Genomic DNA, 13,201 nt, shown 5'->3' on the forward strand with positions numbered 1-13,201 from the left:
AAAAGTAATTGGGGCACCTGGGTGGCTCAGGTCATGATCCCAGGGTCCTGGGATCAAGCCCCATATCGTGCTCCCTGCTCAGTGGGAAGCCTGCTTCTCCCCCTCTACCTCCCAGTCCCCCTCCCCCTGCCTGTGTTCCCTCTCTTGCTGTGTCTCTGTCAAATAAATAAATAAAATCTTAAAAAAAAAAAAAAAAGTGAAGGCACCTTAGCATGAATTAAGGCAGTATTACCAAACCTGACTAGTGGTCAGTTTATTTGTTCTCCATCACCGCTCACTCACAGTAAAAAAAGAGAAAAAAAAAAAAACAGCAACAATAAAACAGTTTCACTAAAGAAGTTCCTGAATGTAACCATAAAGAATTATTTTTATGAAATTTCAACCCTCAAGGATACTTCCTCTTAATAATGTGGGATGAAATGGGAAGAACACAAAGCATTTCTGCAGCATACAGATACACAAGGAAGTATATGGAAAAGAACTGGTGCTGCTATTTAAGTTGAGAGCTGATCTCACCTCTTCAAGAAACACTATTTTTACTTGAAAGAATAAGTGACACAAACTATGGTTATTCAGACATGTCTCTTTGGCAGTCTTTTTTTTTTTTTTTTTTTTTTAATGAACCAAGTGTGCCCATCACTTCAAGAAAAACAAACTGACAGTCTTTATTTGGCAATGGTAAAATTCAAGCTTTCGACTAAAAATCTTAATTTTGTAAACTTTATATCCACCACAGTGAGCTTGATAGCTTCCCAATACTTTTCTGATGAAATGTGTGGTGATATTAATAGTATTTTTTTATCTTTTTTTTTTTTTAAAGATTTTATTTATTTATTTGAGAGAGAGAATGAGATAGAGACAGAGAGAGCATGGGGGGGGGGGGTCAGAGGCAGAAGCGGGCTCCCTGATGCGGACCTCGATCCCAGGACTCCAGGATCATGACCTGAGCCGAAGGCAGTCGCTTAACCAACTGAGCCACCCAGGCGCCCCGTATTTTTTTTATCTTGTATAATGAAAGTGTCAAGTGCGTAACTGAGTGAAACAATATTTTCCAAATAACTAACGTATGTTACAAAAATCACACACAGGTTAAGGAGTCCTTCAAAGTGCAAGAAACACCAGTGAACTTTAACATTACAAAAAGTCCACTGATTAAGTTTCAGATTCCACCTTGTAACTAAGCTCTCAGAAACTACCACTTGTTGAGTTTTAGTATAGTATCAAGTTACCTGAAATTGCTATTAAAATACCCCTCTTTTTCCAATTATACACCCGTGGAAGGCTAGATTTTCTTCATATACTTTAGCCAAAACTACGTATCACAACAGATTGAATTTAGAAATAGATATGAGAATCCAGCTGCCTTGTATTAAGCCAGACATTAAAAAGATTTACAGAAAAGAAAAACAATGCCACTCCTCTCATTAAATACTTTTTGTTCTGGAAAATAGTTTTTTGGGGTTTTTTTTTTTTGACAGAGAAAGACACAGTGAGAGAGGGAACACAACAAGCAGGGGGAGTGGGAGAGGGAGAAGCAGGCCCCCCGCGGAGCAGGGAGCCCGATGCAGGGCTGGATCCCAGGACCCTGGGACCATGACCTGAGCCAAAGGCAGACGCTTAATGACTGAGCCACCCAGGCGCCCCTGGAAAATAGTTACTTTTAACAAATATATGTTATTATGTTAACATATAATGAATTTTTTGAATTTATAAAACATTTTTTAAATTTCTCAGCTTTAATCTCTAATATGATAGATACTTAACAACCCACATAAAAGAAAGCTCTTCAAGGTCCTCAAGTTTTAAGAGTGTAAAGGGGTCCTGAGACCCCCCCAAAAAAAAAAAAGTTGACAACTGAAGATACAGGAAATTATTAAGCAAATGGATAATAGAGTCAAAGAAAATATGACAGGGCAAAAGCTTTAAAGATAGAACAAAGGCAAATAACTTACTCCATTGTAGATTTAATTTGAACTTGTTATCAAGAGATAAAAAGGCTGTAGAAGTTAGTTTAGGTTATTTTAATCAGGCTTTCAAAAGCCTACAATGAGAAGATATAATTAAGAAGTACTTCAATTTTATGAGGCTATTTACTTTAAGAATCTTATTATAGGGAACCTAGAAATGAAGAGGGATAAAAACAAGGCCTGTAATGCGTTTTTAAAGGATACATGTACTGCCTCCTAAACCTTTTCATTATAAATGATGTAGAAAAGAATAAAAACTGTCTTGTTTAAATGTAATTATTTCTATTATTCTAACTTCCAAGAAAGAAAATAAGAATACAGTACAGAATGAAAGCCAGCTAGACATATTAGTTGCAAGACTATTTTGTGATTTAAATCACTGGTAATATTACCATCTTGTGGCAAAATCAAGTATTGCAATTTTGAATGACAAAGAACCTGAGCAGTGTTAACTGCTTTTGATAAAAAACAGTCTAGTCTTTCATTCCTCCACATGGCCACCCTCCAAGTCACTCCGAGGTTTAAAAAAAAAAAATTCTTTAAAGTTCTTCAATAAAGAAAAAATGTTATTTAAATAGAGAAATAAAAGGGATGACCTAATAAAATAGTTAAGTTAAAAACAAAAGCATAACCAAAACTCTAGAAACTGATGTAAAATGTTTCAGTGTGTCAACTTAGTAATTAAAACTGCTGTGGCTAATTCTTATAGAGCAACGTTATACTTTATAAGCGTTAACATTAGATAAAAGTTAAGTCTGGTAATTCAATATTCATTGTTAACTTATTTCTTTTTTTAAGTTATAATTGCAGCCACACTTAAATTCTCTTCTTTTGTAATAAACAAGATACTAGCCTCCTTACTATTTTCTCTTCACCTTGGCCCATGTGATTTTCCTTTGAATTTTCCCAAGTGTGCAATGAACAGTCTAGTTATTACTGACAATCCAATCCAAAATCTAATCCAAAATCTACCCTCACTTCTGGCAGACATTAATCTACTTCAACTAAACCAAATAAAACCTATGTGTGTGTGTGCTGGATGTAGACATACATACACACACACACACACACACATTAGGATAGCATAAAAATTGTAAGAATCAGAAAAGAAGGAATAAATGCTAGAAAGATAGCACAGTATCATTTTTTTTTTCTTAGCCACTTTTTTCCAGTTTAAATTGATACACATAATATGGAAAATTATTTCCCTCAAAAGCAGAAGTTTCAAGTCCAAGAAATGAAAAGTACGCAGGGTTAATTTCTAGCCATCATTATGTAATATCCAAACCGTGAAGTAGCCTGGATAATCTCCATATTCTTGTTAACTCTCCATTTTGCTTCCAATACAATAACAGATTTATAATATATACAACAAGCAAGAGAAAGATAAAGAATGCACAAGCATGCAACCACCCATCTTTCCCTCTGCTTTTTCAGCAACGGTGGCTGGGTTACTCCTTGACTCAACCCAATCGAATTCTCTGAAATAACTAGTGGGTACTCCCAATAGCACAAACAATGTAACTTGTTCCTCTGAAGTAACACTTGGTCATCCTTGTGGACTTTAATATTTTGAAAAGCTAGCTTGAATAACCTAATTTTGTCGCCAATAATTATGGGATGATGGCTCATTCTGTGTTCATTTAATAGTAATGGTTTTGAGGTCCAAGCCCTCTCACCTTAAGAACATTACCCTGTCTAATATAAAGCCACCACAAATGAGAATTTGTTCTTAAGACCACAATAGTACTAATTTACTAGCTATATCCAACCTGTTGATGACTGCAATGTTTGGTGCAAGCTGTTTGGCAACTGAAGGGTGAACACAGGTGAATGGACGCTATTTCTGAAGAAGTCCTCCGTTGCTTTAGACTGCAAAACCTTTGTTTCCCAGAGCTGTGGAGAAAAAAAAGTTTGTTAAAAAAAAAAATGGGATATCTAGGTCTTTAACTTTATAATAAAATGTCAGCTGATGGCAAACAATGAATGGGTAAACATTAAACTATAATTAAGGGGTTAAAACTGTAATTTATCAGTTTTTTGAGAAAACAGAAAGGGATGGGGTGCCTGGGTGGCTCAGTTGGTTAGGCGACTGCCTTCGGCTCAGGTCATGATCCTGGAGTCCCGGGATCGAGTCTCACATCGGGCTCCCTGCTCAGCGGGGAGTCTGCTTCTCCCTCTGACCCTCACCCCTCTCATTCTCTCTCTCTGTCATTCTCTCTCTCTCAAAAATAAATAAAATTTTAAAAAAATTAAAAAAAAGAAAACAGAAAGGTCAACTTGTATTGTCTACAAACCTGCTTCAAGTCTTTTAAAACTTGTTCCTCTATACCTTCTTCGGCAAATAGATCCCGCACTCCTTCAATTACATCTTCAATTACAGATTTGTAGAGTTTAGGCTACAAAAAAGCAATTGTTAACATTTTAAACTCTCAAGCTTGAATGTATTCAGTATACATACAGTGTATACTTTCTTATGGTTTAAAGAAAAACCACCATAAGGATTTTTACTAAGTGCAATCTACTCCCAGTATAGTCTCAGCTGTCCATAAATTCTGACCCATAGTCTCAGGCTATCTACAAGGCTGACTTACAGAACTACAATCAAATATGAGATAATAATTCATCAAGATGGTAGGTTACAGTTACTTGGTTTTTCTGTCAGAATTTAACCTTCCGGGATGCCTGGGTGGCTCAGTCATTGGGCGTCTGCCTTTGGCTCAGGTCCTGATCCCAGGGTCCTGGGATCGAGCCCTGCATTAGCCCCACATCGGGCTCCCTGCTCAGCGGGGAGCCTGCTTCTCCCTCTCCCACTCCCCCTGCTTGTGTTCCCTCTCTTGCTGTCTCTCTCTGTGTCAAATAAATAAATAAAATCTTTAAAAAAAAAAATTTAACTTCCCCCTCCTTTTATTTTTTTATTTAAATTCAACTAACTAACATATAATGTATTACCAGTTTCAGAGGCAGAGGTCAGTGATTCATCAGTTGTGTATCACACCCAGTGCTTATTACATCACATGCCCTCCTTAATGTCCATCATCCAGTTACCCCATCCCCCACCCCTCCCCTCCGGCAACCCTCAGTTTGTTTCCTATGATTACAAGTCTCTTCTGGTTTGTCTCCCTCTCTGGTTTCATTTGTTTTATTTTTTCCTCTCTTCCCCTCTGATCCTCTGTTTTGTTTCATAAATTCCACGAGTGAGATCATATGATAATTGTCTTTCTCTGATTGACTTATTTCGCTTAGAATAAATTCATTTAAGGCAGGTGGAAACGAACCTACTGTCTTCAACTTACTTTTTTCTCAAAGAGGCCAAAGGAGTTTTTGGAGTTCACTATATTACTTCCACATATGTGACTAAGTTGCAAGCCCTAAGATTGAGACAAGCACTTACAACAGAGTAACCAAAGACTATCCCCCTTCCAAAATACAGGTAGTCCAAAAACTATCGTGAACCACTGTCAAGCAAAAGTACTACTGCACCAAAATGGATTCCTAACGGAACGTACACAGAACGTCAATGAACCACACCCTTCCACAAGATTGGCAATAAAAACTGTGGCATTCTAGGACTGCTCTTTCATACTACCCAGTAAACACTCTAAACACTCCTGCTCACACCAAGAGTAGTTAGGCTTAAAACTAATCCCTCTAAAGATCCTGGGTAAGCTTCTGAATAGGCCAATCAGTAACACGTTATTCACGGGCCTACCCGTTAAGATTAAGTGCCCCAGATTAGTTGCTTCTTCTCAGTTTACCCCGATAAAGGCATATAAAGTGCTACTTCAGTGTTCATCCCAGCTAGCTGGATCACATTTACAGCAAGAGGAAAAAACTCCTAGAGCTAAAAACTTCCTTGAGATCCACCCTCAGAGTAAAAAAGCAGCTGTCAAAAATAAACCATTAGAACACAAGTTTTCAAAAGCAAAACAGGTATTGAACATACTTCCTCTTCTGGAACTAAGGTTAGACTCTATACCCTCTCCCTGTTACCTTCATTAGAACTACGCATAGTCCAGGAAGTACATCTTAACCTCTTCTTTTTTAAAAGAAAACACACACAGCCCTCCGTAAAGTTCACCATCAGATAAAATGGTACACGGGGTAAAATTATATTCAAGCCTGAGTATTTTACATATCTTAAAATACATTATCAAAAAAAGGATACACACTGAAATAACGTGTCTCTAAAAACGGACCCTTTTATGCTGCAGATGTGCACATGGAACCCGTAAAATGAGAGACCCGGACAAGCCCACTGCCTTTCACCAAATATGAAGTTGGTTCAGGTGAACTGAAAATAAAGGGGACTCCTCGTTTTTCTCTTTAATTCAGCTTTTTAAAATCGATAGAGCGTTTCACAAGCGCCACTTTAGCCTGTCAACTCTCACTAAGGGTAGGAGACCAAGGTTTGTGTTTAATTCCCATTGTATACCTAGGCCTTCAGGATGGGGAAATGGGGGTCGGAGAGACCTCAGAGAACATGCGTGGGGTCAACGAAGTATCACATCACTTGTCACTTCAGGTAAATAACACAGCTCCCAATCAACAAAGGCCATACCGAAAGTAAGAATTACAGTGGGAGTACAACCGAACTCGGGAATTTTCTAAACCCACAGGAACTGGGAGGGTTAACGTGAGCTTCAGCTCTAACCACCTCCGCCCGACAACCTCAGGGCGGTGAGGCCCGCGCGGAGGAGGAGGCCGTGGTTCCCCCAGCGGGCGGATCCCAACTTCCGCTGAGCTGCTACTGGGCCTCATCGGCTTCCGCCAACGCGGAGGAGAACAGCCGCGGCCACTGGGGCGAGGGTTCTGACAGGCCGTGAGGGGCCAGGAGGGGAAAATGTGTGCGCAGGACTGGGCTGCCGTGACACCTGGACCAGCCCTCCCTCCACACAGAGCTCAGGCCTAGGGCCCGCGCTGGTCCTCCTTACCACGGGGTTGACGCAGGCCATGGCAGCGGCTCCGGCGCCTCTCCCCTCGCGCCTGCGCGACACGCGGTGCCCGACCGAGGCCTCCTCGCCGCTCGCTTTGAACGCCTTGCACGTTGCCTGCGCAACGACGCAGGGACGCTGGGGGCGGGGCAGGGGAGGAGAGAAAGCTGGTGGGCGGAGCAGGCTTCCCTGGAGAGAGGGAAGAGGTTGGTGTGCATGAGCAAAGAAGCCGGCTGAACCGGGCTGATTAAGTGCGATCTAAACGGCTTTGGACCGTTCAACGGACCCCTGAGGAAACTTTATTTCCTCAGTCTGTAACGTAAAGACTGAGAAAATAGGGGGGACGCGATGCAGTGGTAGATTCCAGTGCACCTTCAGCTTGAGGGGGCGGGGGTTGGGCCAGGGAAGTGGGGAGACTAGCCGCTTCTGTCCTCTCCTTCTACCAGTTTTCTCCCCTCCCACTACGCCCCGCGCACAGCTGAACTCCAGTAAAAATATAACAAAAGCCAACTCGTCTGTGACTGATTCTCAAAGTGTAGGACAGCAAATCAGCATCATCTGGGAACCTGTTAAAAATGCAAATTATTGGGCCAACCCCAGACCTACCTAATCAGAAGCTCTAGAGATGGGGCCCAGCATTCTGTAATCTCAGCATGCTCTCCAGATGATTCTGATGGTCGCTGAAATGAGTTTCACTGTCCCAAGACGAAGATTCTCAGCTTTGGCCTTCCAGTGAAATCACCTGGAGAGTTTAATAAACATTTGGCACCTGAGTCTCGCCGCAGAGACTCTGATTCTATTATGCAGCTTAGGTGGAGAACGACTGCTAAAATAAAGTCAGCACCAGGCACTACCCAGACTCCTTTTCCTCCTCAGGTAAAAATCACCATCTCTTGACCTGCAATAATTCCCTTCCCCCCTGAAAGGTAGAGCATTTAGGAGCATACCTTGACTAGGACTGAGAGTAAATCTAAGCATAGATAATGTGGAGTCTTAAGAAAAAGTCATCTATTGTCACTACTCTGCCTTTTAAATAGCCTTTCTAGTCTGCAGATAGGTCCTGACTTAACCAGATGGCTAGGTTATTTAATGATTTAAAAATCATATTAAGTTTGGGCGCCTGGGTGGCTCAGTTGGTTAAGCGACTGCCTTCGGCTCAGGTCATGATCCTGGAGTCCCGGGATCGAGTCCAGCATCGGGCTCCCTGCTCGGCAGGGAGTCTGCTTCTCCCTCTGACCCTCCTCCCTCTCATGCTCTCTGTCTCTCATTCTCTCTGTCTCAAATAAATAAATAAAATCTTTAAAAAAAAAATCATATTAAGTTTAAAATTGGCTGTTTATTTATTTGTATGTATAAATTCATTAGAGCTCTTTATGCCCTACCACTCTGTATTTGCTTTGCCTGGGTCAGGTACCTTATGATTTGTGAGTTTCAAGCAGCTGATTTATATGAAACCCTTTAGTAGACTCTGAAATTAAAAACCATCTGAGATTTCCTTTACAAAATGCCAAGAATTTTATATAGTAACTTTTAATGATTGTACCTCTACCTGGCAGTTTACTACCAGAAGTATTCAAAATGACTTATCTGTCACCCAAAATAGAAAAGCTAAAAGCAGTCATTGATTTCTACTGATATTATAAAATTCAATTAAATTATTCAAGCTGAGAAATAAGAAACCTGAAGGGTCTCTTGTTTTCCAACTTTTCATAGTCAAGTTTTAAGACCTTATTCTTACATGCATATGATTGGTAATCACCTAACAGCGCATTGTTTTTATATTACTTCTTCATATATTTTACCTTTCTCAAGGCTATACTATAGATCATACATATTTTTGAAACTAAATTTGGCCCTTAGTCCCCATAAAAAGTGTGACTTAGAGTTGAATTGTTAATGCTTTTGTATACTTAGTAGACTCAGGGCACAGAGAGGTTATGTAACTTTGGCAGAGAAATGTCAGCAGCTTTCCATTTGCCCCTTGTTCTCTGTCTGGATGGTCACCAGTAGACTCAGATGTAATTTTTCCCCAATAATAAACAATGGCTTTTAGAGGAGGTATACTTTAACCTCTAGGTGAAATCTAGGTGAATCCAAGTTGTAAGTCTGCTCTGGACCTGTGGTTGCCACCATCCAAGATGGCCCACAATGATCCTCACCTCCTGGCATTCACAACCTTGTGTTGTCCCCTCCCACATTGTACTATGGTTTGTCTGGATGGCCAATAGAATAAAGCAGAAGTGATGTTGTATCACTCTTAAATGAGGTTAAAACTGACTGTGGCTTCCTTCCTTGAGATTCCTTCAGATCACTCACTTTGGGAGACAACAGAGGTCATGTTGTGAGGACACTCGGGCACTCAGGTAGCGTGTGGAGAGGCCTGTGTGACAAGGCACTGAGATTCAAGCCCATGGCCAGCAAAGATCAGAAGTCTGTAGACAACTACACGAGTAACCTTGGAAATCGATCCTTCCCCCTTTGGGTGATCAGATTATTTATTGCAGCCCCAACTGACAGCTCGGCTGCATTCCTTTGAGAGAACCTAAACTAGAACCACCCTCTAGGCATTTCATGATTGTCAATCCTGAGAAACTGTGTGAGATAATAAATGCATGCCAATTTAAGCTTAAATTTGGGGATAATTTGTTACACAGCATGAGATAACTAATACAGGACCCATTGTCTGACTGGATTGTGACTAGTAAAGGTTTAGTTTTCCCTCATTGTAATCTCAGCGTTTAAAGTTTTTTGAATACCCTCATCAATCATAAAAGCATTTGAAAAGTATGTAAAAGAATCTTTAAAGACTGATATTTGGTGGCATTGATCCCAGGTTATCATCAAACAAGCAAACTCTTATAGTCATGTGATGGTCATATTTCTTTCGTCAATTTTTCAAGCCCATCAGGGCAGTGTGTTGCATACACAAAACACTTTTGATGCTAAAATTGAAATTTCAAGATCCCCAAGCTTCAGTGACTATTTTTTATGTTAGTAAATAGAAAATAAAAAAGGAATGCTGAGGCCTTTGTCCTTCCTTGAGCACTCAGTTCTTTGAAATTACACCTGCAGCAAAGCACAAAGCTCTTCCCTAGCTGCCCATCACAATTCAGAGCATCAGATTTTCATTTTCCCGTGCTTTGTTTACAGACTATAATACATAATATTTCATTTATAACACACACCAGTTTTGCGACATTTAAACAAATCTAATAATTGGATTAATTTCTTTGTATTCTGTATATTCTCATTATTTTTGCCTGGAGGTCTCAGTGATACTACCATTACCTTTTACATATTAAATTCTACAGTCAAATTCAGGGCATTTCAGTAACTGTACAGACTCTAAATTATATATTTAACCCGTAATGAAAAATACAAGTTAGTCTATGAATTATATGGCTTGAGGGAGCAAATATTCATAATTAGTTTCTGAACATTTTGCAACCACTGCACTGAACTCAGCAGTGTTGTGTTTCTCTGCCTGTTTCATCCTTCACATCTTCCAGGAAATGAAAATGCAGATAATCTCTGCCTCACCTTGTAACTTTGAAATGGTTACAATGTTGGTAGTTCTGATTTATTTACATTCTGTACTTTTGTAACATTTTCCATTTTGTAATCCAAAATCAACTTACATTATGTGAACATCAGATATTGCTTCTCCATAATAAATTCCCCCTTCCCACTCCAACAGGATTTCAGTTAAAATGACTGTTTCACAATGCTATGGCCAACTGGTGACCTTATCCCCTGGTGGAACACTCTTAATGATCGCATTACCGCCTCTTTCAAAATATTTTACTATTAAAGAGATGTATACATTATGTACGTATGAAAATTAGTGATTATAATTAACTCACTGAAAGTGTGGAGGATGACTTCAAACACAATTTTCCCCATGGCTACTTTTTCAACATTCTCATCAGGGTCTGATAAGGATTCAGTAATTTCCTAGCTAACAAATGATTCCATTTTCATTCTTTAAATCACAATATGTATAATCATACATGAACATGAAATATTAGCGAGGATAATATCCATTGTCTCCAGTGAATTTTCCAACCTAAATTTCTACTTAGAGAAGATAGAAGTAAAGACGAATAAAGCTGAGCTTAAGGCTATGATTTGGTTAGAACAAACTAGCTTTGTTCCCACAATAACTGTACTTTTCTTCTTACCTAATTTGTCTCATTTTATAAGAGGTAAATGGCAGCATCTTGAATATTCTATATTGTTTCCTTAGGTGCTTCAAATATCAGAAGAGGCAGGGAAAACATGGAGTAGACATACTTCTTCCTATTCCTCCTGCTAAATAGAGCTAAAAAAAACCCTCTGGATTTTATATATAAAACAAACATAAGAAGACCCTGAATGGTAGAGAGAAGGGCCCAGCCCAGTTAGGGACTTTACAACCCAGAGAATGGCAAGGTAGTGAATTCCCTGGCTTTCTTTTTGCCTCATGTATCCTAAACTGGGTGCTGGTGAAGTAAGCAAACCAGAAATACCAAAGGTCACAGACAAAAAAAGCACAAGACCCTTCTCTTTCTAGCCAAAGGACCAGGAAAGGGGCAACAAGACAGAAAATTCTTAAACAACACTGCAGTCAAACACACAGAAAAGATGGGCTCCACCCCACCCCTGTCAGCGAAGGCAAAGGAAGGAGTTTAGATTTCCACTCTTGCCCACAGTAATGAGGTACAGCCATTCCCACAATGTCACTGGAGACCCCATGGGACACTGGGACTTGCAGGCCACCCTGCTACAATGAGACATCCCCATCACCCACTGGGGTTGTGTCAGAGAAGGTTCTGTTGGCAATAGTGGGACCTGCCCCTTGCAGCACCCGTGGAGGCCCGGTGAGAAGGAGCAGCAAGGCACCGCTCCCTGTCTCAGCCACGGTGATGTCAGTGGTAGCCTGGGGGGGAGCCTGAGCTTCTCCCTGACCCAACGGTAATGAGAGCTCCTCCCTCCCCTGGGGTGTCCACAGAGGCTGAGAGGAGACCAGGCCCTTCCCCTCCAGTTGGCAGTAGCAAGATGGCACTCTCACCTTCCCCCACTGACCCGGTGTCCTAGGAGACCTGCCAAAACAAATTTAAAGAAGATTCGGTCTCATAATAACCAAAATGTCCAGCAAGCAACTGAAAATCATCTGTCTTACCAAGAACCAGGAAAATCTCAACTTGAATGAGAAAAGACAATCAGGAGACACCAACATAGAGATGACTAAGGTGTTGGAATTTTCTGACAAGGATTTTAAAGCAGTCTTCCTAAAACTGTTTTGATGGGCAATTAAGCAAGCAATTTAATGACCACTTTGAAATGAAATGAAATGAATTTCACAAAACGAAAACATGGAAAGTCTCCACAAAGAAATAGAAGATATAAAGAAGAACCAAACAGAAATTTTATGACCAAAAAATAGAATAACCAAAATAAAAAATTCTATGGATGGGCTTGTTATGGGTTAATTATATCTCCCAAAAAGGTATGTGGAAGTCTAAACCCCAGTAACTCAGAATGTGACCTTATTTGGAAATAGAGTCATTGCAGATGGCTTAAGATCCTTTAAGAGATATCCTTTTAAGAGAAGGACAAAGACACACAGAAAGAAAACAGTCACATGACAACGGAGGCCGATAGTGGAGGGATGCACCTATAAACTAGGAACACCAAAGATTGTCAGCAAACACCAGAAGCTAGAAAAAGCAAGGAAGAAATTCTCCCATACAGGTTTCAGAGGGAGTATGGCTCTGTCAACACCCTGATTTCAAACTTCTAGCTAAACTTCAAACTAGGACAATTCATTCCTGTTATTTCAAGTTTCTCAATTCATAGGAGTCTGTTATGGCAGTCCTAGGAAACCAATCCAAGACTCAGCGGCAGAATGGAGAGGACAAAGGAAAGGATCAATGAACTTGAAAATAGAACGATAGCCCAATTTGAACAACAAAGAGAAAAACAGACAAATTGAAATATAAGTGTCTTTCTGGTCAGGAATCATAAAGGCCAGAAGAAAGTGGGCTGAAAGAACTGTTAACTCACTATCCCAAATGCAGTGATAACATCATTCAGGGAAAAAAGAAAAAATCAAAATATTCTCAAATGAAAAGAAACTAAGATTATTTATCACCAGCAAAACTACCCTAAAAGAATGGTTAAAGGAAGTTCTTGAAATAGAAAGGAAATGATAAAAGGAAGAATATAAGGAAGGAAGGAGGGAAGGAAGAGAGAGAAAGAAAGAAAGAAAAAGAAGAAAGAAAGAAAGAAAGAAAGAAAGAAAGAAAGAAAGAAAGAAAG

The 13,201-nt window shown here is 40.0% G+C and overlaps 1 protein-coding gene across 2 annotated transcripts in view; it reads right to left on the bottom strand.

The window, feature by feature from the left end:
* Positions 1-13,201, bottom strand: part of STON1 (stonin 1) — a 117,674-nt gene that overhangs the window by 43,952 nt on the left and 60,521 nt on the right. The window contains exons 1-3 of one of the 2 annotated variants that reach the window (XM_035001602.1): positions 6,902-6,984; positions 4,265-4,366; positions 3,740-3,863 (exon numbers count right to left, since the gene is read on the bottom strand). In XM_035001602.1, the coding sequence (XP_034857493.1) occupies positions 3,740-3,863; positions 4,265-4,366; positions 6,902-6,922 (247 nt within the window). In that variant the 5' untranslated portion in view covers positions 6,923-6,984. Of the gene's footprint in view, positions 1-3,739; positions 3,864-4,264; positions 4,367-6,901; positions 6,985-13,201 lie in introns of those variants that run through there. The other variant, XM_035001603.1, reaches the window with a different exon arrangement.

The sequence above is a fragment of the Mirounga leonina genome, unplaced genomic scaffold, assembly GCF_011800145.1.
Source record: "Mirounga leonina isolate KUSES-001 unplaced genomic scaffold, KU_Mleo_1.0 Mir_125, whole genome shotgun sequence".
In the NCBI taxonomy this organism is placed as follows: domain Eukaryota; kingdom Metazoa; phylum Chordata; class Mammalia; order Carnivora; family Phocidae; genus Mirounga; species Mirounga leonina.